The 27,276-nt window shown below is 39.4% G+C and overlaps 1 protein-coding gene across 2 annotated transcripts in view; it reads left to right on the top strand.

Moving 5' to 3' along the window:
* The window catches only part of si:dkey-34e4.1 (carboxyl-terminal PDZ ligand of neuronal nitric oxide synthase protein), a 71,314-nt gene that overhangs the window by 17,341 nt on the left and 26,697 nt on the right, over positions 1-27,276 (top strand). For both annotated transcript variants that reach the window (XM_023296929.3, XM_023296930.3), the window contains exons 3-7: positions 18,094-18,186; positions 18,325-18,383; positions 19,541-19,649; positions 21,771-21,912; positions 23,984-24,156. In XM_023296929.3, the coding sequence (XP_023152697.2) occupies positions 18,094-18,186; positions 18,325-18,383; positions 19,541-19,649; positions 21,771-21,912; positions 23,984-24,156 (576 nt within the window). The remainder of the gene's footprint in view (positions 1-18,093; positions 18,187-18,324; positions 18,384-19,540; positions 19,650-21,770; positions 21,913-23,983; positions 24,157-27,276) is intronic.

Raw genomic sequence — 27,276 nt, 5'->3', positions numbered from 1 at the left:
ACAAAATAAGCTACCTGATTCATTGAATTAAATGAATGCAGGACAGATCCAATCTCTCTCTGGGCCTCTGTGGGACTCCACTTGACACAATGCAGTTTCACTTTGTAGTTATTTTCGAGATACTGTGTGAACTGCACCATGATAAGAGCAGTTCACTTAGGTGTGGATGCTTATTAACCTTGACAAATGGAAGGAAGCAGACTGGTAGGAAAAAAACTGGCAGACAGCAGTAAGTAGAGACAAGCTGACTGTCATCAATCAATGCCATGTGGTGGCACACTTTGCCCAACCTTCTGTTGTCAGACAAGTAGTTACCGGTGTGGCAGGCTGCATGTGGAGCTGTCTCGGTCCTCTCAGACACAGATTTAAGCTACTCATGTTTGAGCTTTATGAAAGCTCTCACTCGACATCCATAAAGCCTCTTGCAAGGGGCTTTTGGGGACTTGTTTGCATGGAAGGCACAGATGGCACCCCTGATTCAAACCCTATGTTTACCCCCCTAAAACAGGGTTAATATGTGGTTAAGCACTGACCTCAAATCTTTCATTGTTTTATTAACACTCTGAGCTCCAAAAACCACCAGTGTTGTCCTTAAAAACATATCAAAATTATACCATTTGCCATACCCAGGAACTGTACAAATGTAGGGAATCACTAAATTTTGAGCTGTCTGATGGTTCTTTGGTTAGGGTGCTTATTCAAATCTAAGTTTAAAATAATTATATTTCATCAGAATCACTTTGTTCTATATAACTCATTTAATAATGCAAAATAGTGCAAAAATAAACAGTTTCTTATAACCAGATACTGTGAAAAAGGTTAATTCTGGACTCCACAGTTCAACTGTGAGGCCATAAGTGACTCAGTTAATACCAGTTGAACAGCTGTGACAACAATGTAAGAATAAACAGAGCTGAACTGCAGGCAGTGTTTACATGGAGCAGATAGAAGACAAGTATGGAAACATGGATAATGTAAGTAGTAAAGTATGTTATATAGAGTCACCAGACGTATTGGTAACACCTGTGGGCACACGTTGATTCCAGGTTTTGAAATGTTGCTTTAAAGATAAACAAAGAAATTCAATTGTCTTTTTTTCTGTTTTATGATTTATGGGTGTATTCCTGTATTATAGTTCACGAGATAGTTTTGAGTTTTCTCTACTTCTAGCCATGGATGTCCTGTTTCAATAGAGGTACAGGACTTTATATTTCATTTAAAAAAGAGCCCATAGTGAGTAAAAATGTGACAGGAGGAGAAAATAGCCAGAAACTTATTGGGGTTCAGAGGGTTAATTGGTTTATCAGCTACTTAATTGTCGTTGCCGTTAGCTGTTCTCCCTGTTCTCATGTTATTATGTACCACCTTCATACCACTGCTAAACTCCCCAATGTCTTCTCCATTCACGTGTGTTTAATGGCAAACTATAGATCTGTAGCTACAGATACATGTGCCAAAATATTAATTGAACAGACAATCCACTCCCAGCAGATTCTGTGATTTATCTCTTTCATGCACTGGAATTAAAAATATATCCCTTGCTGGTTCTAATTGTTATTTTTCTCTTTCTAATCTAAATAATCTGGATAATACAAGAGAGTAGTATTGGGCTGCTTGTTTCTTTTATTGTTTTCTTCATTGATTAGACTTGGGAATTTAAAAAATTAGTGATGTGTCTTTCGTCCAAAGAGAAAAGCAGCAACGCCTCACAATGAAGAATGCAGAGATGTTTTAGCCTGTAAAGCAACAGATGTGATTGCCAAAATAGTTTGATTCATTTTCTGTCAGTTAATTAGTTAATCCGCTTGTGGCTTCAACTGTGGGGTAGCCGTCTTCTCTAAATTATGTGATAAACAAGAAATGAGACTTGTCTCCATTCAAAATCTTAAAGTTATGACCTCTAGTTAGAGGTCACAATGTTGACTACAGCAGCGTAAACTCTTTAATAGTGTTTGTACAGTATGGACCTAGATCGGTGATGGTTGCCCCCCTGCACTGGGTGTTAAGGGGATTTTAGGGCCTGTGATCTGACAGCGTTCGTCCCAGTAATCCTATTACTCTGACTGCTGCTTTGCCAGACTACTGCACTGGACACGCTCAGCATCTCTGCATCACCACGGTCTCTAGGTTCACCTCTCCCTGCAGGATGCTCCGTTGCCCCGGTGCTGCTGCGATGCTCCCTCAGTCCGCCAGTCTGACATTTAGACACACCGTTTGCTTTCAGTTTTGATCAGTGCATTTTGTACAGATCAGTCTCAACAGCAACGTCACAAGGGTTCCTTTATTGTAATATGCATCCTTGGCTAAATTAGTCCCGAATAATATCCAGACAGCCATGCTTGTTGAGCCAGTGAAGCACTTTACAAATGATATGCAATTCTTTGCCTGCTCTGAAAAGCAGTGGCATGTGTCACTATTGCAGGTTGTAGCTGGCAGATAAAATTAGCGTATCAAGTTTATTATTGTCATTTGTATGGCTTCCACAGTGATTATTTTTGTTATCAATGAATAACCTTAGTCAGGAATGTTAATGATTACTTGGTGCAAATATTTCAATTGAAATATATCAACTAGGGGTGTAACGGTACACAAAAATCATGATTCGGTACATACCTCGGTACGGATATCACAGTTCGGTATGGTACGGTTCGGTTCTCAGTTAAGGGGAAAAATGAAGAAAAAAAAACCTGCTCATAATTAATCCAAAACGTGTTTATTTTCTTAAACCAAAGAGCTGTTGGCAACTCAGTAAATGAAAGTAAATGTACAATGTGTACAAATGTAATAGAAATACTGCTGCATAGTTCTCAATATCAAATAAACAAAATAAAATTTTAAAAAGTGCAAGTGCAGCATTAACAATTCCAGCTTATTGGTCTGCTGTAACTATAACTCAGATTATTTTTCTAGTATAAAAAGGAAGACATTGCTGCAAGCAACCAATTCCAGCTTGGTGTAGGTGTGGCTTACACAGTTTCATTCAACTTTCATGTTCTTTGTCAGAAAGATTAACTTGTCCCCATTGTGTGCAGAAAGGACAGATCTTTGGGCAGTTATAATGTCCCCAGCTGTAGAAAACACCCTTTTGCTTGGGACAGAGGTAGCAGGTACAGCAACGTAGCGCTTTGCTAACTTGGCAACATGAGGATATTTGGGTTCATTGGTCTTCCACCATTCAAGTGGGTTTGAATCCAGTGAAATGCAGTCCACTGCTTTGTATGAGGTAACCTCGTCCTTCATCAGCTGCACAATTCAAATCCTTGAGTATTTTAGTGTGGCATGTTGTTGCCAAAGGTTTTTTGTTGTTGTTTCCCATCACGAAGACAATTTTGGAAGTGGTAACATGCAGACAGCAGAAGGGGAAATCAAATCAAATCAAATCAAACTTTATTTATATAGCACTTTTCATACAGTTAAAAATGCAACGCAAAGTGCTTTACAACATTAAAAACATTAAAAACAAGAAAACCCGTCCCTCCCTCCATATATACATATATGCACACAACTGCAGGAGCACGCACACGTACGCACGTCCACACGTCCACACACACATACATACACACACACACACACGCCCACAGACACACACTCCCACCACTGACAGTAGGGAGACATGGCATGGCACTAACGATTGTGGAAAACGCCTCCAATTGGGGTCGTCCACACTGGGAGGAGTCACAGGCCATGACCACTGGGGGCGCTGGCACCCAGACCCCCCGACCCCGACAGACAGGGGGACTCCCACACCGAGGTGGGGAGCCCCCCCCAACCAGCTGGGCCGAAGGGACCCATGGACAGCACCCCCAGTGGGAGACCAGATACAGCCCCCAGTGTGGAGGACCCCCCCTCAGGAAATGAGTGGCTAAGTCATTTTTTGCAGTTTGATTTATTTATTTTTTAAAACTATTTATTGGTGCTTTCTTTATCTGCTCCTAGGATTACCCAGAGCTCGATGACTAGGAACCTACAAAGACATATTTATCTACTCTTGAAATTCCTAATGTAACCAACCTGATTTTGCAGGGACCAATATGTGTTACTAGTTTTGATCAGCATATGATTTAAACCAAGGGAACTTCACACATCTAATCCATGAGGAAGGTGCTTAGCAGAGGCACGAGTGCATCCAAAAGTTTCAAACACTTGCATACTGTCAAACTTCCAAAGATAGATTTATTAGCGCTATGTTGCGGTGTTAGACCTTCATCAGGCAATTAGGTCCAGCACCAAAATGTTGCACTAATCAATTTTGTCATTGCAAGTCAGACAGCTTGCAGGAGCCTGATTGTAAATTTGCCAGCATATGGGAAGAGAACCGCTGTATTTTATTCATTCAAGCGATTAGTGGATTATTGATTGGTAACTTGGCTGCCTACGGGTTAAGGAAGTTGCCCTTAATTGTAACCCTAATCCCAGATACAATCAGGTTTTCACATTTTCCAGGTCGAAAGTATTGTATGTATAACTGTAAAGACAAGCTAAAGCTAATTTCATCATTGTCTTATGTATTCTTTTTGTCCACTTTCCTTCACAAACATACCGCTGAGTATACTGAAGACATAAAATTTCAATGAAACCCACCCAACTCAAAATGTATAAGTGCCTCTCACCACAACTATACCAACAACAGTGTATATTGTGTCACGCATTGTAGCTCATGCTCTTTAATTTCATTGGAGCTACAGATTTGCATTTACTGGAGACACTACTGTGTCTTACTGGAATAAGAAGGATTAGAATGACGTTTATCTGTCCTGAAAATGCATGTTGGTGCAGTTCTCCTCTTTTTCCATGTGTATGGATGTCAGGACATGTCTGATTTCTTCTTTATAACAACATGTTGAATCTTATCTGAGTTCTTTCATCTGCAGCATAGATGAGATTCTAACCAAGTATTGCATCACTTTGGATGTGGGGTTTTCAAACTTTTGAAATAATGTAATTAACAACCTCACTCCCTACTTCACCTTCTGCCTGTTTGTCATTGAGAGTAAGTGTTTGGCATGCTTAGGTTGTTCCTTTGAATTTCTTCGTGTCCCATGTGACTAACCCTGAGTAGCTGCCGTCAGCGCTCTGGGACTGGCTGTCCTTTCACTGTGCCTGTCAGGGACTCACTCAAGCGTGGGTCCATTCTCACTCCAAGGGCACTGACGCTCGAGGAGTGCCTGCCTGGGCCCGCGCCGGGGCTTAGCTGCTTCCTCTGACAAGCCGGCTTCAGTTGCAGTAGATTCCTCTCCAACATTACGCACATCCAACATCAGGCTCGCTGTTTACTATGCGGGGCAGGTCTCCGTCCCGACCTTGCTGCTTTATTTTGAGACGGGAGGACGTTGCCATGATCAATCACGTGCTCTGTATGTTGTATTGGCTGCCCAGAGTTCAGGGGCTTTGATTCTTTATCTGCCTCTGTGCCGTCGTATTAACACAGGCCATGATTGATCAATTCTGTCTGTCAGCCACTATAAACAGACTTGCAGTGTCAGTAATGAAAGTCATTTATTTGAAAAAGTCACAGCTGTAGCTCCCAGATGGAGCTGGTGCAGCGTCAGTGCCAGCTGTGGTTGCTTGTCTGTGTTTTCTGAGGTTGTCACTAAAATTTAGAACAGTTTAAAGGAAATTACAATGAAAGCACAACTGTAACAATCAACACTCCTACTAACTATACTAAAGCTTATTTCATAATAAAAGCCCCAGTTATTCTACACCCTTGCAGTAAATTCCAGCCTTGTGCGTAACCATGCTGTCACGGAGAAGCCCCCATTAAGCAGGCCGTTAAGCAGGTTCTTTTAGCACCCTTTCTCCCTTGGGAGAAGACTGCTTCTGCTCACTGGAGGCTGCTAACAGACTGAAACCTATGAGTGTAATCCATGATATCTGTACGCAGGAAGAAGCCGCTCACGTCGGTACAGTCAGCAGCAGGCAACACACACAAACACACACTTACACATAACACAGGCCCAGTGCAGAAAAACCAATTATAGCTACTACGATTAGCGGCATAACTGATGATGTCAATGGTAAAATAGTATTGACATCAATTTTATTAACCTGTGCATGTTTTTCTGAACTTCAGTTCATTATGTTAAATGTTTTTCTTAAGTTTCATTAAGTAATTGTTGGGCCATGATGACGTTTTTGGCTCCAGTCGCTGGTCAGGTGCAGTCGACACTACACTTTTAGACAATGGCGACTGCAGCAGAGTCTGAGTCGGTTCAGTGTAAAAGTTGCCAAAGACCCCTGGCTCCGAAAGACTGGAAGTACTTCAGATGATCACAGACTAAAAAGTGGTTTGTACACTGTGCAGACTTGGGTGGCAGACTGTAGCAACACAATTGGTGAGGGTTATTCAGCACAGAGGCTCTTCACGTCTGTTACCTTCTCTCCTGGTCTCTGTGCTCATATACACTGTATTTTAATACAGTCATATTCCCAGTAAAGCTGGGGCGTCATGGCTCAGTGGGTAGAGTGGTTGTCTTGTAACCGGAGGGTTACCGGTTCGATCCCTGGCCTGGAGACTTCATGTCCAGGTGTCCCTGAGCAAGACACCGAACCGAAACTCCTGATGCGTCATGGTTAGTGCCTTGCATGGCAGCACTGGGTGTGTGAATGGATGAATGTGATGTATAATGTAAAGCGCTTTGGGTATCGTTCCAGGTATAGTAAAGCGCTATATAAATACAGACCATTTCCCATAAAGCTGTCCTTATTTACATATTTTTTTTGGTTTCTGTTTGTCAGACAGCAAAATGAATACAAAATAGTAACTGAAATGTGATTATTAAGACTACATATTAACTCACTAACAGGCTGCTACTCTGCACTAGGGCTGGCCCGGTAGCTCCAGATATTCGCCCTAATTAATGACAAATATCCGAATATTCAGTTTGGATCGTAACGTCTGACAGAGTGGGGGGGGTCCGAATATTCGGATCTCAAAATAAATATTCGGACACCACCGTAACAACCGAATATTCAGATATTCGGGTCCAGCTCTACTCTGCACCACTAAAAGCCTTTTTATAACCTTGCAATACTGGAGAAGAAGAATACTTGAAGTCAGCTATGACTTTTGATATATTTTCAGAAAATCCCAAACAACTTCACAGAAGGAAGAAAAGGAGTTGCTTTGGTCCTTCAGTGGTTTTAAAATATCCATCATGTTGATGTTGTACTTTGGTCGGCATAAAGACTATCCCTTTTCACTTTGTTAATGAGTACAATAGAGATTTGAATTTCTTTTTAGTAATTTTTGGATTTCAGCTTGGGGTACTGACTTAAATAATAAGGCCTCTTTTTTTATTTATTGTTATGAAGATTGGGTTGCCAGATTAACTCTACAGTTTTGCACTTAAATGTATAACCTTACATTTCGCAGTGTGCTACATTGTAGAACGACATGCAGTATCTTCAAATAAAATGGAAAAAAATAAAATGGTCATTTATATTTGAAGGTTTGAAGAGTAATTAGCAAAATAGTCAAAAAATGAATCGATATTGAAATAGTCTTTAGTGGCAATATCCCTTAAACAAACGCCCCTCTGTTTGTGATGTAGGCCAAGGTCATCGTCCATGGCGACTGTTGAAGTAATTACTCTCTGATACACACTCCTGCTGACTAATGATGAGGCGTGCCAGTTTACTCTAAAGGTTTGGGCATCTTCTCTGCTGTCATGGGAGTCACTCCATCCTTCCTGTCTGGCCACGAGGCTCACAGACCTGATGGAAAATATCTCACATAGAGACTGTAGTAGAGCAGCTGTGATTAAAGCTCCTTTTTTTCTTTTTTCTTTGTTAAACTAATAGAACATTAAAAGATAAAGTTGTTCAATGATTTCCTAGTGCTCTCGCAGTTTGAGCATGCATGAAATATATTTGCTAACTCCATTTTAAATTGTTTCCAAGGACTTTCATTTCCAAGAAATCTATTTTCACGTTGAAGGCCAGGCTGTCGGGCAGCTGTTGTGTTTCTCTGCTCTGTTCTGCTCCCAACAGTCACCTCATTGTATAAGGAATTGGGGGGGGAAAAGCAGCGAAATTCCTTGGAACTCCCCAAATCCTGGGAATTCTAATGAAAGGGTTGCTAGGTTGCAATCTATAGTGCCTATTGTGGTCTGCTGTATGGATTCAATGGTACAACAGGGAGCATCAATGACCCACAATGCAACCCACATTCCTCTGCTTTTCAGGATTATTGGAGGGGACTGGGGGTTGCCCTTAATTTCTTATTCCATGATTCGGTTTGCAAAACCTAAGTTCTGCTCATTTATCCAGTCTAAAAATATACTTAACCAGCAGGCGAGAAACAAATTTGTCCTTCCCAACTTTTCTTTTGAAATCTCTCTGATGCAAGACTTTCAGGCATGAACCACATAACATTGACTGTGGGACACATTGGCCTTTCATTAAGAGGTTTTTGGCAGGTACCATTTAGGTCCTAGAGGTTTATTTACAGTATCTGCAGTATAATTACTTCCCCATAATGACTGGGAGCCCTGCGCCTTGAACTGCAGTCTCTCTAGAAAAAGGATCTCAGTGAGATCTTGACCGGAGTTTTAGGAGGATGAAACTGTCTTTTTCTTTGTAAGTGGGTATTTTATATACAGGTCTTCCCAATGCTAACAAAATGTTTCACTTTACAGTTTAAAACTGGGGTGGGCAGTATTTTTTTTGAAAGCCTCAGGCATAAATTCCATGCGAACCGTTCAGCATATTGTAATTCAGTTAGTCTGAGCGTAAACTAGACCTCTGCTTCTCTTTTTGGCTCCATTTTCAGGTCTTCAAACATCTAGCCAGTGACGGGGTTTTAGCCAATTGAAGGTCTTTTCACCCAGAGCAGGTGAGATGGTGTAAATGAAACTAAGTCCAAGGTGAAAGCAGGGTGACGATGGAGGACCTTCTTTTTTGAAAGCGGAGTTTGAAACCTAGGTGACACCATGAATGAAACTTGACTTGCAGCTTGACTTTGTGCATTTAAAGCCTGTGCTCATTGGATGGGAGGAATTCAGAATAGAGAGGGGATAGGAGATGCATGAAGATGGTGATATATTTTCAAATTCTGGCATTTTTGCTTCATTTTAGTTTTTTCATTTTCAGATCTCAACTTTAAGGAATACTCTTAACATTTTAGAAAATGCACTTTCATGTCAAGCTTAGTTTGGAATCAAAACTGGAAGCAAGTGAAAACAGCGAGGCTTGCTGTGTTAAAACATAAAAAACCTCAAAAATTAATTTTAACATCCCAACTTGTCATTTTCACATTTTGACTTAAGTTTGGATTTTACAAACAGATGCAATGTGTTAACTGGCAAAGCCTATAGATGCTAGTAGTAAATTGCTGTTTATGAGTTTGTTCATGCAACCAAATGTAATGTTTTTATTATGCATTTTCATGGTGTCTGCATCTGATGCATTTAAATGAAACTGTCACACATTCTGTTGAGCAATTTCCTTATTGTTATTGATGGATTGTTGCTATTTATCACTATCACTTTATCATCCAGGCCAAAGTTAGATTGCATATACTTGATTATCCACGCCAACACCAAATTCTATTGTCCTGCTCAGATATTACTAATAAAAACTGACTCCGCTGGCTTGGTCTTTTATTATGTTTGTCTCTGTTTTAAAGCATCTGACACAGAATTGATAACACTGGACTCAAACGTTCTGCAGAGAGCCAGTTTCCCCTTCTTCATTTTGTGCACATAGCAACAGCCATCACTGTTCTGTCTGACACTTTCATAATAGATTGCAGAGAGGAACGCTGACTGAAATTTGTTACGCTGTCTGGGAAGACTGATGAGTCCGACGGCTTAAATGCACACATCCAGACTGAGAAAGATTTGAAATAAATGCTCTCAGTCGGTTTGCTTTAAGCTTGTAGATTCCTGTAGCACTGCAACAGCCACCGTCAGCATTATATGCAGAGTTTTAAGACGGAGAGAGATCGTCTTAGAACCTAAAGCATATGTTCTTTGCATGTAAGTTCAATCCATATATTAACTATCGATTTTTTTATCAGAAGTCATATATTATTCCTATAATCTGGCTTTCCGAATTCCTCAAACATACTTCATAAAGTTTCTGAAGCTGTAGCAGTGGCCTAAATTAAGCCAAGCTCCTCCTTGGAATATTATCATGCCTCACTGAGAGTTTTCTAACCAGACATCCTGGGGCCTTGGGGAACTTGTGTGTTGGGCTTTTAATTGTTTGTTCCGTTGTTGACACTGGGAAAAGAATAACAATGCAAGTGCATTAAAATCCTGAATATTTCAAAACACTTTGCACTTAAGCAAGGAAAGTATAAAAATTTCATACTTTGGATGAAGTTGCAAAATTCCATTTTGCTTCACCAGAATGCTGGCATGAACTGTGAATTATAAAGGAGACCTGTGAGTGTTCTGACACCGCTGTGTAACTAAAGGTAGTTAGCTGTCTTTGCTCGCATTTACCACAGAATAAGACTCTATTTGTGGTATTGACAGGAGGGAGCATACGGAGGGAGACGCACCCACTCGTTCTTAAATTAGTCATGAAGTTTAAGGTGCTCCACTGGAAATAATTGAATTGCCATTTACTTTCTGACAAATACATGACAGTTATTTCAGAAGATGGTCTTGTGGGCGATGTTGGTGTGATGGAGGTCTAGTGGGCTTTTGTTGTTGGATGCAAGCATCTGTCTCTGTTGGATGAGTGTGAGAAGGTTACCAGCAGCACAGAACCACCAAAATTTAGGCCTGTTTTGACACCATAAAGTGGCAAAACAGACCTACATTTCAGCATAGCATTTATCTAAATGTTGACTTTGCTGCTCCAGAAGAGAAAATAAAGACCTGCCTTATACAAAGTTACAACTGTGTCTCCCTGCCCCTCCTCATCACTGATGAATTGGTGCAGATGGTAAAGGCTAATTATTAGCCATGAGCCAGGCTACAGTGAAGATACTTCTAAACAATGACCAGTGACTTCTGTGATTCTCTAATACTTACTCTAGCACTGCCAGCTGATCAAACTTTTCACGTTTTCGTTTTTCATAGGACTGAATGATTATGATCAAAATGCTAATCGGGTTTATTTTCATCAATGTTAACATCAGGATTGCTTATCAGAATTATCCGCTGATTTTAGGAACAAAATATTTTTAAATCAAATTGTACCCAATACACCTCATTTGCTGAACATTTTATCAATTGACAGTGCAATTTACCAGTGTTCCGTAAATTCCTCACATGCAAGCTCAGATGCTAGCTACACGACTTTGCACAGAGAAGCCTCTAGTCTCCACTTACTTTAGTTACCACAGCACAGCCACTCAAACAGCTGTGTGAAGAAAAAATAACTCAGAAAAGAGTGACATAAAAGGTGCTCTAATGTCAGATTTACTCACATTCAAGCAAGCGACTGTATCTGCATGGATTGTTTGTGATTAGTGGAGATCCTATGAGTTGAGTGCATTTTAAACATCAATATTGCAGTCAGTCATGCTTATTCAATTGTGGGAAGCTATAGTTGTGATTAATATTTGGTCCATTGTGCAGCAGCAGGTTTTGGCACAAAGGTTTGTACATTTGTGCTTCTCTGAGGATGATTTCCTCTGGCTGAATGAACTAAGCGATTCATATTTGTGGTTTTGACTCGTTTCCAAAAAATCTGGTACACAAATTCCTGTTCATGTTCAGAATGAATTATATTAACTCTGGTGGTCTCTTCATTTTTCATTCTGTGCCAATGTCAGATTAAAATTTCAGTTTGTGAAGTTCTGTTTTAGAACCAAACACCAGCATCAGCCTGAGTTGAATTATGTATATTTTCAGCAGGCTGCACTATGATTGTGAACATGGTAAACATTACACCTGCTACCCCACCTGCATTGTTATAGTCTTGTTTTTTGCACTCATGCTCATTATTAGATTGATGTTCCCACTAAACTTTTGTCTCTTTTCTGGCAGGTTGATCCTCAAAATCATTGTACTGCTCAGTCAACTTTCTTTGAATTACTTCATCTCAGTCTGAGCTACAAAGAACATACCAGATTCTCGGCTGAGTTTTGCACAAGGTTCATAAGAATACTGCAATAGAGACAAATTTATTTCAATACCTGTTTCACATTTGGACTCTTTCCTTTCATCTCACCGCCACACCACTTTACTTTGCAGCTTGATCATGTTTCCGTTCCTGCTCTTTAAACCCTGGCTAACGTCTCTCTCTGTCTCACCGATGGGTTTCCTCTTCTCCCTCTCCAAACCTATTCTCTATTTAATCAGCTCTCTCAGGACTCAGTTCTGTATAATTAGAGACTGAAACTTTAATCACCATGGATCCAGGGCAGGGAGAGCAGAGCATTTTCACGAGCAGGAAATTATCATGAAAGAAAAGTACAACATGGAAATGGGTGACAAAAATTACTTCATTAAGTCATGACAATTATTTACCCTGAGTCTGCGCAGACTTTCACAAACAGTGTGGACATATCCTGGCTCCACTTCAGACAAATAGAACCCAAGTTATCTCATCATCATATCTGGTAGGTCTTGACTCCTTAATGCTCAGTTAATTGTTCGATAGCGGCATTGTTTAGCTGGATTAAAAGGTCACAATTTCCAGGAGGTCCTTACATAATGACAGCTACTTCTTCTTCACCTCCTTCTGTCTCCTCTCATCTCCTCACCTCTTACCTTTCATTGTCTCTATGCTGGCATTTATTTTGCACTCTAATTCTCTTGTCTCCTCCTTTTCGTTACTTACTCAGTTGGCTGAAGACCATTCACTTTTGCTATATATTACAATTTTTGGCAGACTGTGCTGGTAAATGACTGGACACTCATTGTGTTCTGGGAAACTCTGCCAGCTTCAGTGGGAAGTGCCGCCTACTTTGTCTGCAGCAGAATTTAAAAAACAAATGTCTAAACCTTTACCATTTACCAAAGTGGTGAACACAAGACAAACACATTTTACTTGAAACAGAAAAGAAAATGTGGCATAAAGGAGTCTGTACTTGAGCCTGTGGTCTGTTTATTATTTAGTGTAAATTACTACTGAGCAGTGGCTATAATCAATATTTGTAATGATAATAATAAGAATAATGTTCAAAATGTGATAATGCTGACAGATTTTCTCAGAGGTTTCAGAAGCTCTACAAAAGCCACGGTACACTACATGCTCAGCTAGCTAGGTGGTCGTGCACAGAGAGGCCTCTAGTCTCCACTCAGTTACTGCAGCGCAGCACCTCGGACAGCTGTGTGACCAATATTTACCTTGAAAAGGCGTGAAATAAGGTGCTTTAATGCCAAATTCACTCAAGTGAAAAGCCATTTTATCTGCATGGGGTGTTTTCTGTTAGTGGTGTTCCTATGAGCGGAGTGCATTTTAATCATCAATATCAAAGTCAGTTATGTTCATTTTATTGCTTAAAAGACAAAAACAGATGATGGAGTCTAAAAATGGGGCTAAAAGAAGAATAAATATTTTATTTAATTCATCAGGTGAAAACAAACACAACTCCATCAGTTTGGTACAACTTTGCAGTATCAGGTTCTCTTTTTGTGGTAATACCACCATAAGCAGCACTTCCAAATATCCTAACCTTGAATTTTTCTTTGCATCTCTGTGAGGTATTTTGTTGCCAAGCAAAAAGTGCACAGGTGATAGTGGAGGCACAAAAAGGGAAAGGTTAATTGTGCTGTTTACCTTTATTAAATAATGTGTAACGCCAGGTTGCTATGAAGTAACAGGCTTTTGTTTGGATTAAAGTGGCAAGTCAATCAATTACTGCCTGTTTTTCAACTTTGTCTTTAGCAAAATGGACATTTCAGGTTTTATTCTTTAAATGTGTTGTGACGCTTTCTTTCTCCATATATATTTCATTTTGATGTCACCATTAATGACAGATGAAATCGTTGGATTATTGCACATAAACAGGTTCATCAGCCTTTATTTCTTTATTTCATCATTGTTGTACAAGTCAGATACAAACCCACACATCTGTCCATTGCTTCATATGTGATGTGTTGTGTGTTCAGGTTCTGGTGTTCTGCACCATCCAAACAAGAATATAATTTGCTGGAGAGGAGTCCTTCCATTTGTTGAACTGTTAATAGCAAAGCTGTTTCAGAGCGATGAAACCAGCCATTTAATTGACTACAAGTGAATTAATTAATTACTGTTGAATTTATATTCCGCTTCAGTTCACCCACACGCACTTCACGCTGCTGCACCTACATGAACCAAAATAGCAGGCGCACTTGGAAACGCCCACACAGTCTGAACACCTGAGACCTCTCGCTCTGCACTTGTGATTGTGTTTGCACAGTTAAAATCAGGCCCATCAACCTAAATGGTGATCCGTGAATGTTGCATTCGTTTCAATTGTGCCTAAGTGACCAAAAACATCTGCTTTTTCATGATTTAAGATAAACTAATCATACAATTCCATTTTTTGGATTGTTCATGTAAACTGTTAGAATAGTAAGAGATTGTGAGAAATACACTTGTTTGCTTTCTTGCTGGGAGTAAAATTAGAAGATGGGATATGAACCTACACCTAGCAGTTTACCTAATGTAAAGACTAGCAGCTAACTTGGTCTAACAAAAATCTGCTAACTGCACCTGAAAGCCATGTATCTCAAGCCATGAAAGCACAATTTTGTATTTTACTCTGTGGTTTGTTTTCAGATTTAGCAAACACAGTAAAATATGCTGATTAGTGAGCTTTATAGCGAGCTCAGGCTCCTCCTGTTTCCAGTTTTTATTGCTAAGCTAAGCTAAACTAGCTGCTTACTAGCAGCAGTTTCATATTTTACAGACAGACATGAGTATCATATCAATCTGCTTATTAGACACACAAGAAAGCAAATTAGCTTTTTTTCCCCAAAAGAATGAACTATTTGTTTTAACATGTATTAAACAGTTGAGACTTCAAACAAGCTATATTTCATTGCTGCTGACTTGCATCTCATATAGCTGCTGTGTTTGACCTTGTGGAGGCCTCAGTATGAAACCAGCTTAATGGCCCAAGAATCAGCCACTTGAATCTGTGGCCTGAGCTGACTGTGGCCCGGTTCTCCCACTGTAGACCTCGCTAGCTGCTAGCTAGAAAGAGCAGAAATCTGCCTCATGTTTAAAGGGGATGCTGATTTGATTTGACAGGCCAGACTTAATAAGTTTCCTTAGCTGAGCGCTTGGCCAGCTGACGAGGTGGAAATGTGTTAGTCACTCAGTGCATACGCAGCTGTTGTGTACCACTCAGTGAACAGAATGGAGACAAACCCACATCCTGGGCCTTTTACTTAGATGATGTTGTTTAATTTAGCGGGCCGCTTTGTGACCTGGGAAGCAGAGGCTCAGCTGCGGATGGGCATAATTGTACTGTTCTGGCTCTGTGTTTAGAATATAATACCTTTATCAAATAGCCACAACATTAAAACTACAGACAGGTGAAGTTAAAATTGATCATCTTGTTACATGTTCTGCTGGGAACCTTGGGTCTTGGCTTTGTAGTGGATGTCAGCACCCTCCTCTGCAGTACATGATTGCAAGAACTAGTCAGGAATGGCTCAAGGAAAACAACAGAGCCCAAGACCTTCAAACTCCCCAGATCCCAATCTGGTTCAGCATCCATTGTTATGTCCTGGAACATGCAAAATTTTGGGGGAAATTAACTGCAAATATTCCAAATGCTTCAGTGTGTCAGAGCTGCTTTTTTTAAATTTAATTTTATTTCAGACATGCCACAGCATCACAAAGGCAAATGAGAAAATAAATGCACACTACAAAAAACTAAACATTAATGTCTGAAAACAAGTAAGATGACGTTTAACGTAATTACTCCTACACACTACATATCTGTACATTTCATGTCTTACTATTTCCTGTTTGCATCAAACCTTATACTTTTAGACTTCTTTAGAAACTCCAGAACACATTTAGTGTTCCACATCATTCTTTTTTATATTTATTTTAATATATTTATATTTTCTTATTTTTTTGTTTTGTTGACATAATATTAGATAGATGGTTTTAACGTGGCTGATTGCTGAACACTAGTCAAGGTGAACTCAAGCAGGTTTGTCTTTGCCGCTGTCCTTTCTCTGCGATTGGAGAGCTTCAAAGAGGTTTTTTAGTTGGCTAAAAATGTTCAGTCAGCTTCATCAGAACTCTCATTGTGTGCTGCCAAGCTATTAAAGATGCTAATATATTATAGTGCACTGCAGATCATGTTTTAATGCTGATAGATTGCGCCCTTATTTCTGTCACTGTGCCAAAGCAGGACATCTACCTCTACACTAAAGAGACTGAAGTGGTATGTAAGAGTATGTGTGCGCAGTGTAATTGTACATCAGAGCATAAGCTTGTACACTGAGGTGAAACAGGAAGTCAGTCACTCAGATTTCTCAATTTAAAGTGAATTAATTTGCAACAATTTTGTTAATTGATTATGGGTTTAATGGTAAATTTCTAATAAAAACTTCCCAAATTTTTTCTGAGTTCATCCTTGTCAGTGTCAAGATTTGTTGTTATTCTTTGCCTTAAAGGGAGTATATTTGTATTTAAAATATCTAAATAAGGATTTAATTAGTATTTTCTGCTTGTTCGAGCCCAAATATTTACCAGTCAAAAATATTTCTGCAGATTAGTTGGTGATGTCAGACAGAAAGCTTTTCTTTGGTGAAATACCTGAGCAGAGTAAAATTCTGCTGCTCACAGTAGCCTTTTCTTTTTCTCATCAGAAATAAATCATCTTCTTATTTGGACAGATATGGAGCAGAAGAATAAACCATTCTAAGGCATATCATCCTGTCCAATTTGAGCAAAAGACAAATGCAAGAACAGCACAAGATGTGCACTGAAAGGGAAAATATAAAGTATGTGCTGAACATACTGGCGGTGTTTCCTCAACATTTAATCAGATGTGATGCACCATCCCATTAAAACCATCTCCACCAGCTGAATAAAACCACCAAGCTATACAGAAAACTGACAAAACTAGTGCAGTGCAAACTGTCACAGGCATGATAGGATCAGTTAAGGTGTATGTTACTGTTGGTGCTTAAATTCTGATAAAAGACCCCAAAAATGGCCACTGCTTAGCCAAATAATTTCAGACTCAATGTTTCACTTCCTGAGGTCATCAAAAATACACCTGCTAAGCCTGAAGTGAATCGAATTTATGGTTGTAAAGATATGCAAAAAACAGACTCACTCATACAGACAGAGATTCCTGCTGTTTTTAAGTGAGATTAGGGACAAATCATTGAGAAATTCTGAGAGCAGATAAAATACACAGCGTCGAGGCTTGACTTTGATCGATGAGATAAATTCTGGATATTCTTCAGGCTCGTTTATAAACCAATCAAGTTCTCTTTAGTGTCTTCCTGTTGGTTCAAGAGCTGATTATTTCAGACAATTAAACATCAGTGGAGTGAGACAGGGAAAAGAAGAGCATTTTAAGATGTTAAACTGGGATGGAGTTGAGATAAGAGGAAAACTCTCAGCATCTTTAAGAAATATGAGAAAATGATCAAAGTGTTATATTTTATGTTATGTCTTGGAGAAATAGGGTGGACAAAGAACAGATTGTATATTCCTTTCCTCTGAGTGGTTTCTAAACTCTTGCATGGCTGTGATGCATTTATCATGATTTTTTTTTTCTTAGGTACACTACTGTTCAAAAGTGTGGGGTCACCCAGACAATTTCATGTTTTCCATGAAAACTCACCCTTTTATCCATGTGCAAACATAACTGCACAAGGGTTTTCTAATCATCAATTAGCCTTTCAACACCATTAGCTAACACAATGTAGCATTAGAACACAGGAGTGATGGTTGCTGGAAATGTTCCTCTGTAACCCTATGGAGATATTCCATTAAAAATCAGCCGTTTCCAGCTAGAATAGTCATTTACCACATCAGCAATGTCTAGACTGGATTTCTGATTATTTAATGTTATCTTCATTGAAAAAAATGCTTTCCTTTCAAAAATAAACATTTCTAATTGACCCCTAACTTTAACCCCTTTTCAGCTTTCACACACAAAAATAAGACGCTGTTAATATGCGTTACTGATAGAATTTTCTTCTTTTTATTTGCTTTTTTTAGTATGAATTCAAGGCTAAGAACATCAAGAAGAAGAAGGTCAGCATTGTGGTGTCTGTGGACGGGGTCAAGGTGATGCTGAGGAAGAAACAGAAAGTAAGTCACAAGTTGTAAATGAATAAAATGTGAAATATTCGACTGGCTTCAGAAAATTTCCGCCATTAGTACACAAGTAAGAATAAAGACGTAAGTTCTTCGTGTGTGCCTAATGATGATCGTTTGTTTCATCCACAGAGAAAAGAATGGACGTGGGATGAGAGCAAAATGCTGATCATGCATGATCCAATATACAGGTCGGTTCCATTGCTCAAGTTCTCATCTTCATATCTAAAACACATATTAAATCTCACCATCCTTGCTCCTTGTCTCAGGGGATGAAACTGTCAGATATTCAGCCTAGTGTGTCCTCCATCGGCATGTGCACGTTAGCTTTACCCAAAGTAATTACTGTGAGCATTCTGCAGATAATACGTAACATATGCCTCTCAGTGGAAATTATGTACATCCTTCAGCTCAGCCTCTGCGGATGAAGCCGAGGCGTGCTCAGGTCCCCACATAGGCTTTACTGTACAGAACTAATGTGCTTGGATGTGCTATATATGCCAAATGCAGTTACTTTCATAATGAATAATCTATAGCTTGTGCATGTAAGTGGTAGAGCATATGTTGAAAGTATGTAGTTTTCTCTCAGATTGTATTTGTAAACGGGTGTTCGCAGACCAAGTGCACAATTATGTTTCAGTTTGACAAAATGTCTCTCATGTGTGACTAAAGAAAATGCATTCATTAAGGCTCCAGCATCCGAACATCTTGCCAGGTTGCATGGTGATGCTCGGCAACCAGTCGTGAATGGATACATGAACTGCAAAGCAACTAAGAGCAATTTAAATGTAAAGTGTCAAAATCGCAATACCTGCTAGATCTAGTGCACCAGCCTTGTGTGCACTTGAGAGATTTGTGTGTCTGTTTGTAAATTATGAATAAATCCGTGGGAGGATCTCATTTAGCAAACCCACACTTCATCAAGGGACTGTGTGTGTTAGACCTAATTATCCTCGCTTGTGTTTCTGTGCATGTGAGCGTGTGTGTCAGTAGTGGATGGTTATAATTTGTTTGCCTGATTCCCAGTGGGGACATTTTACAGCAGCGGAGCTACAGATGGAGATGAAGCCTTGACCCTTTGCTTTGCCAGTTTACCGCAGAGAGTGGTAGTGTAGCGTTTCTGGCAAGGACAGAAGCAGACAGGACGGCATGCTTGTAGAGCAGAAAACACAAGGAGTGTAAGACATTGTAGTAGGATGTGTTTATAGAAAGCAATATACTGTAATTAAGTCAAATTGGGTCAGTTGTTCCTCCCTGATTTATATACCTACTTAATAGTGAAGAAACTGGTGAGTCATTTTGAAATGGTTTGAAATGGAGCATTTAAATTTGCTGTCATGTTTTCCAGGATTTTCTACGTCTCTCATGACTCCCAAGACTTGAAGATCTTCAGCTATATTGCAAGAGATGGCTCCAGTAACTCCTTCAGATGTAATGTCTTCAAATCAAAGAAGAAGGTAGAGTTTGACCTTCAAACCCGAGATATGTATAGTCACTTATAGAACTTCACTATGATGATGGTTTGATGCACATATTTGCTTTTTCTTCTGAGGGTTGGATGATAAGATTGATATCACTCATGTCTAGATACTAAATAGAAAGCTACAGGCAGCTGAGGCTTAGCTTAGCTTAGCATAAAATGGACAGGAGCAGATATGTCTCCCTTCAAGGTAAAAAGATAACAATCTGATAAAAAGTGGTCCGCTGAATACTGAAAGTATGGCTGTTTGCATTCTGTGTTTTTCACTTTTATCTTTTATTTACATGAGTTAACTTTCTGATTATCTCAGCTCAGTTAATCGATTGTGATTTTAAATTTGATCTTAAATCCAGTTTCCGCCAGCTTTAGTTAATATTCGGTGGCTTAGCAGACCCACAGGCTGCAGTGAATACAGAACAGATGCACTCGAGGACGAGGATTACAACTGCATGTTTGGCACAAGCATCTCTTTACCTTTTCTCAGCTTCACCTTGTTTTATGTATCTGAAGTTTTTGCAATTTAATGCTGTCTTAGCTCAAATGTCTGATGTTGACATATCAGTCAGTTTTAAAGACAGTTGTTCCACAAAAATGATGCTAATTGTTTCTGATCCAAGCAGGTATTCAACCATGTATGAAGGATTACTGAGACTCTCCATGTTTTCAGTCCATGTAAATGTATCAGCAGGAGATTTCACAGGTTAACTCCACTGAAGCTTCTAAACCCCAAAACCTGCTGGAGGGTTTAAAACTCATCAGCTAAAACTACACCATTTATCAGAACTAGAAACTGTAGAAACAGAACATATTGACAGATTTTTACCTGCCTGACCTTGTCCTTGAAATACTAATCCTTGATGTGGCACCACGCTAAAACAACTTAACCAAACTTATGCTTAAAATTCTAATACACCAAGTCCTCGGTTTACAACGTCTTCAACCTGCGGCATATCGTGCTTACGCCATCCTCTCCCGTAAATTTATTAAGAAAATTTTGTTCCATTATTCCGACTTATGGCATTTGAGACATTGGGAACTAGTTGGTGAGCGGAGCGGACGAATACGTTGCCACACGGCACTATACGAGGAGGACGGCTCTGTTTACATTCGTGGGCTGTACGCCACGTACGTCGCAGTACGTGAGCTCCGACTTACGGTGAAAATGGAGTTATGCTGCGCAGTAGGAATGGAATTCCGACATAAGTTGAGGACCCCCTGTACTGCATCAAGGTCACGTTTTTCTCTATGTCTCATTTAAAATTTTGGCAGAAATAAACCTTTTGCTGTGAATGCGAGTGTGATTGTTTGTTTATATATGTAGCCTTGCGACAGACTGGTGACCTGTCCAGAGTGTCCCCTGCCTTCGCCTCAAGTCAGCTGGGATAGACTCCAGCTCCCCCACGACCCTAATGAGGATTAAGCAGTGTATAGATAATGGATGGGTGGATGGATAAACTGTTTACACTATGATTCTGATAAAAACTAAAATTTTTGCATTACTCGGTGCCACCAGGAAGCACTTCTGAAACCAACATGACAAAAATCCAGCAACTAGTTGGCTGAACTGCAGGCAGTGTTTACACAGACTCAAATAGGAGACAAGTATGGAAACAAATTAAAATGGAAGTAGTAAAATATCTTTAGTATGTAACATCAGAATTTTCCAGTACACTTGTAGGCCCTTGGAAAAATGTTCTACGATTTGATTTGTTTTTTCAATTGTTGTAAAATAAATAAGAAATTGATCTTTTGGGTTTTTATATTTTTTATGATTATGACATTGTAACTGTATTATTTTGCACAAAAAACATCTTTGTGCTCTCTTTACATATGCTTATAGTTTTGCTGTTTCCATAGAAGTGCAGGACTTTATGCTGCAGTGAAAAATGAACCCGCAGTGCGTAAAAATGTGACAGGAGCAAACAAAACTCCTAAATACTGCCTGGGGTTCAGAGGGTTAAAGCAGACAGGAGGAGCAGATCGGTGACTTGCTGTGTTCCTTGGTGGAGTGAAAACATGCAAATATGTCTCCTTGCTGTTGAATCCTTCTGCTCTACACCTGGTCTGTGACCTTTTGTCTCGTTCTCTCTCCATCCAGACTCAGGCCATGCGTATCGTGCGGACAGTCGGCCAGGCGTTTGAGGTGTGTCATAAGCTCAGTCTGCAGCATGCAGAGCAGGATGCTGATGGACAGGCGGACGGGGAGAGTGACAAGTCAACTGAGGAGCCCAGCAGCAACGGTGAGGACGACCTGACAGGGTTCACATTATCTGCTATACACAGTCTCGCCTTTGCAGAGCACATTCAAACATACCTGCACAAACATACTCGTCGGTTTACTATATTTTTTATAATATTCACAGTTGCTACAGTATATTAAAATATAGTATTTAGGGTTAAAATCCTATTAAAAACTTAAACATTGTGTTGACATTTTGTTAGCAGTGAACTCCAACTTTGTTTTCAGCTCACTTTATGTGTATAATTGAGTTCCTGTTTTACAATGCGCAAACACCTGCTGCTTGTCTGAGCTGTCAGGTCATAAACCTCAGCCAGCAACTTGTACATCAAACATAAGAAACAGCACAAAACTAAGATGCAGCCATTAAACTACTTTGACAACTTGCTCGACTGCCAAAATGTACGTGTTTTCTGTATTCTTTTGTAATGAAACTATTAGGAGCAGTCACATTTAAATAGCTGCATTGATTTAGTATATTTACAACTGGAACAAGACCAAGAGTTCATTGTTTCTTCTTACTCTGCAAAGGTTTAATGGCATCCAAGTAGAGATTTAGCGACAGCAGCCATTTATCTTGATGTGCTCAAGTATGATGTAATATGTATGAATGAATGTAGTAGATGGAAATGCACATTAATTAGCAGTTTCTTTAGATAATTTCCTAGAATTCTATGAAGATCAAGGCTACATTTGGATGGATTACTGGCTCCTGATAATGTTAACAGGCTGGAGCTGGTGGAAAAGTCTTAGTTTGGCACATTTTTGGTCAACTCATACTCAAAAATTACTTAATTGAACCCTAACCCTAACCCTGTAAAGACTGATTTCATACAGGACCAAAATGGTGAATTGGCCATTCAACACATTTGATTTGTCAAAAAAAAGTAATGTTGGTGTATTTAAATGAGGATGATGTAAATTTTAAGTAAAGAATGTTAAAGTCAAACGATCGGGTGCACATTTTTCCGGTGACTGGAGGTCAGCTTAGGTATTATTTTATCAAATCTAAATCTAGTTTTAAATTATTTATTTTTAATCTTATTTTCAGCTTTTACATTCATAACTAAACCTTTTGCCTCTGATATCTAAACATATAAATTAGAAATCTGTTAAAGGTTTCTCCCAAATGTTGTCATTCAAATATGATATTGTGCTGTTGTGTGTTGCCAAATGAATCTCTCTATGCAATAACTGCAGTCTGTTGTCAGGAATATGGAGAAAACATTGTTGCAAAAACAAAGCTTGCAGACCTACAGAAAGTTTAGTTCTTCGTGTTATGTGTTTCCCAATGTTCTCTTCAATTTTTAGATGATGTTTCATTTATTAATTGAGTTATAAGTATTATGGTTTCATATAGCAAAATAATGCCAGCTCTTCTTCACAAAGAAGGCTACTGTTACATTAAAACACACATTTTACCTTCAACATCTGCTCTGAACGATGACACTGTGAAAATAATGGTGTTTATGAGCCTTTATTGGTCTCTTTGGTCACTTGACATTTTTGTCTCTCCTGAATAAAGCTTTACTTTGCCCTTCTTTAGTTTGATTACACGCCTCTTTATGGCCTAAACTGAGCCGTTAGGCGTCATTAGCTCATTAATTTAGTGCCCTGATCAGACAGTAAGAATGCATATGTTTGGTTTCACTGAAATGTGAACAGATTTGAGGAACAACATGAAGACAGTGTGGATCTGAGGTCCTGTGCTGCATACATTACATGCAGGATGGAGGGTAGCAGTGAAAAAGATTAAAATGATTACAACACAAGCAGGGGATTGGCACTGTTACAAGTAATGAGTGTAATTTGCACAGAGACTGAGTAGCTGTCAGCCATCAGAGAACTGTACATCATGAGGGAGTAAATTAGTATGTATGTGCTCAAAAATAGCAGTAATGGAGGGTTTACTTCAAAAAACTAACGCCATGTTTGTTTGATAGATGCTTGTTCACTAATTTATTGTTAAGTTGGATGTATCAGGGCTTTCAGAGCAATAATCAGTCCCTATGAGATGTGTCGTTTCTTCTACTAAAAAGGTGAACTAGGAGGCGTCGATTGTTTCTCTACAGGTCGTAAACTGACGGGAGCAGAGCGAGGGGAGGAGGACGAGGACGGCAAACACAGAGGGAGACGGGGAGGAGAAGATCCGTCAGCTGGAGCCTCACTGTGCGAGAAGGCAGTCAGTGAGATTTTGCAGAGCCTGGCTGAGCTGAATGTCGTCAAACCTGGACAGACCATCATGGTAAGATGCTGGAGACTTATGCTTTAAAATACTGGGGGTTAAAAGCCTACAATAATGCTGGCACAGTGTTCTGTGCTGCCCTATAAAATCCACTGGTTTTTACATCTCAAATGCCAAGAACAGAGCGTTGCACCTTTTACAATGCTGTTTAATGGAAAAGCATAATGTGAATGTTTTAAAGTCAAATTTAAATTTCACATTTGAGGACAAGCTTTGTTAGGAAACATAGTATTCACTTATGAAAGGCCCCGTTTTTCAGCTCCGCATGTTCATGCAAGTGTATGTTGTGTATAAATGCGGTGTATATAAGCAGACTTGACTTGCATCCATCCATTAGCTACACCCACTTAATCCTGTTCAAGGTTGTGGGGGGCAGGAGGATATCCCAGCTGACAAAAAGCAGGGTACAACCTGGACAGGTCACCAATCCATCACTTGGCTAACACACAGAGACAAACAACCATGCACACTCACACTCACCATGCACATTTTGAATCACCAATTATCTACTATGAGCTGTGAGAGGAAGCCGGAGAAAATCTACGCCGACACGACTCCACACAAAAAGGCACCAGCCAATCAGCAGGTTCAAACCAAACACCTTCCTGCTGTGAGGCTGTGACTATACTTGACTGCAATTGAAGACATCTGTCCCTTTCAGAATTTGTGAGGACCCTTTGAGCTGCTAAGTTAATCTTTCTGTCTAGAAATCTAGAATAACTATGTTACATTTGGACAGTAGTGATTAGCTTAGCGATGACATTTGCATTGATTCCCACTTGATGTTGCTTTTCAACCATTTTATTTTAATGCTAGAATGACCAACCATCCAGAAGCCCCTAGAACTACAGAAGGCTTCATTTTAATGCCATGGTGTCAACAATCACAGCGATGTAGTTTGTTATGAAGCAGTGAAGTGGTTCATTTTCATCTGTCATTAGTTTTTTGTGGTTTATTACATTTAGGATTGCTTTATTATATCTCATTACACATTGAATTTGTGAAATATATATTGAAAAGGATAAATAAACTGAGGCTACAACAAACAACACAGGGAATAAAGCAGAGTGCATGTTGTTATTTTTACAGATTCATAATTGTATTGCTGGAATGGGTGGATTTGTGGTACATTTGAACAGTGTTAATTCCCTTGTTAAAATGGCAGTATGGTGTTTTTATTTCTTAGTTTTTTTATTTTTTGGTCTTTTTTTTGTTTTTGCTTTTTATGACCTTGAAACTTCAGCGTACCGATGACCTTCATAAAACAGATTCAGACATTCAGGGTTTCATATGTAACAAACCCAAGGAACCAATCCTGTCAACCTGCAGGCTTTTCAAACCATCATTGTTCTTCAAAACAGCTTTTGGTCTAAACATGTATGGCAGTAATACTTCTGTACGACTGTTTGCTATTGTGTAGTGTAGAGTCGTTTTACAGCGTTTGAGCAGATTCATGGGTGAGCTGGTGTGCTGGAGCTGTCTGGAGAGAGGTGTGAAGACTTCATAAATCCACACATTCTCGTGGAAACAACAGCGTAGAGTTACATCTGAGCTGTTTTAAGGCATGTATGGGTTATTTCCATGGGGAAAAACTGTAAATGGTCATTTTGATATGTAGAGGGGTTTTTTTAGACAATGAGAGTTGAGTTTAATCAGTGACTTTAAGATCTGGTGAGTCACTGGCGCCTCCGTAGTTCTTTGCCCACACTACACTGTGAGAATTACGGGGTCTAGCTTGTGTTAGATGTTATGCTTTCTTTAGTTCAGATGTGGTGACAGGAAATGACAGGCTGTCACTACTCACAGTAACGAATGGTGCTGTAATAGCGCTCTAATTATGCTCACTTCACAACATGGACTAACATGGGGACTGTTCAAATCACTGACATGACTACGCAACAGCTAAAAATGTTGATATTTCCACCTGTTAACTGCCTGAAGTCTTGACACCAGTTGTCAGTAAAATGTAACTGAAGCCTTTCAAAATTTGGGATGAAAAATGTGTAAACTAGACTTAAATGACGCTGACATAAACTGTATAAATGCTGTATTTTGTGAAAAACGATGAAGCCATGCTAAACAGTCCAGTTACAGGAAGTAATTTAGTAGTAGTGGTAAACAGTGTCTGTCTCATTCACAAGAAATATTTACACATCATTTACATTTCTGTCTGGCTCATGAGGACTTGACTGAATGTATTGCTGTCCTGTCAGTGAATCCAGCCACTCTGAGTAAGTAGTGCACATTTACTGAGAAATATTAGGCAATGTGTTAAAGGGAAAGGAGCAACGGTCTGCCAATAAAGTTTCTAAAGACAACTTTAAAGTCTTAAATTCTTAGGTTTCTCCAAATAATGATAGAAAACGACAAAGCTGGTAACACTGGCTGTAGGAATATGATATTACAAATCATTTTAGTGCCCACTCACAGAGATATTGCAGTACCCAAACTGACAGTATTAACTTTGTAAGTTGATATCAAAAAATTATTGCACCTAATGTAGAGGTGTTATTACTGCTGAAGGGTTTTAGTTACTGCAGTTTTGACTTAGTAAGTTCACAAATAGTGACTGAAAAAATCTTCATTGACTTTTCGGTTTTTGTAAATCTTTCTCTATACTCCTTATGATAAGGTTTTGCTTCAGTGAAGTAGTTCCACATTTGAAGGCAGCAAGACTGGAGAAAGGTGTAAATATGAGGACAACACTTCATTTTCAGACAGTCTCTCCTGGAAGGTATTCTTAGTGCTGCAATCGTTTGTACCCAAAAACTGAGTGAAAAGACTGAAAAAGAAAGAAAAAAGAGATTAAATGAGCAGTTTACACTTGACTTCCTCATCTCCACACAGCTGTCCATTCACTGAAAAACAGGGTGTTATTTGTGAATGCCAATTGCTAAAAGTTCCAAAGCAATTTCAGACAAATCACTCCCAATTCTGATGTTGGAGATGTGCCATTCAAGTTTGTTTTTTAAGCACTTGCATGAACCCTCTGAAACCCCAAACCCTCTAGTGGGATTGAAAAGCACGTTATCTTCAAAAATCACCAAAATGGCACCATTTATCGGAATCACAAACTGTAAAAACAGAAAGAATTGTGGTGTACCTTTCTGTCAAAAAGCA

The sequence above is a fragment of the Amphiprion ocellaris genome, chromosome 17 (assembly GCF_022539595.1).
Source record: "Amphiprion ocellaris isolate individual 3 ecotype Okinawa chromosome 17, ASM2253959v1, whole genome shotgun sequence".
NCBI classification, from domain to species: Eukaryota; Metazoa; Chordata; class Actinopteri; family Pomacentridae; genus Amphiprion; species Amphiprion ocellaris.
The sequence above is the reverse complement of the archived record's forward strand: the minus strand, read 5'-3'. Positions and strand labels throughout refer to the sequence as shown.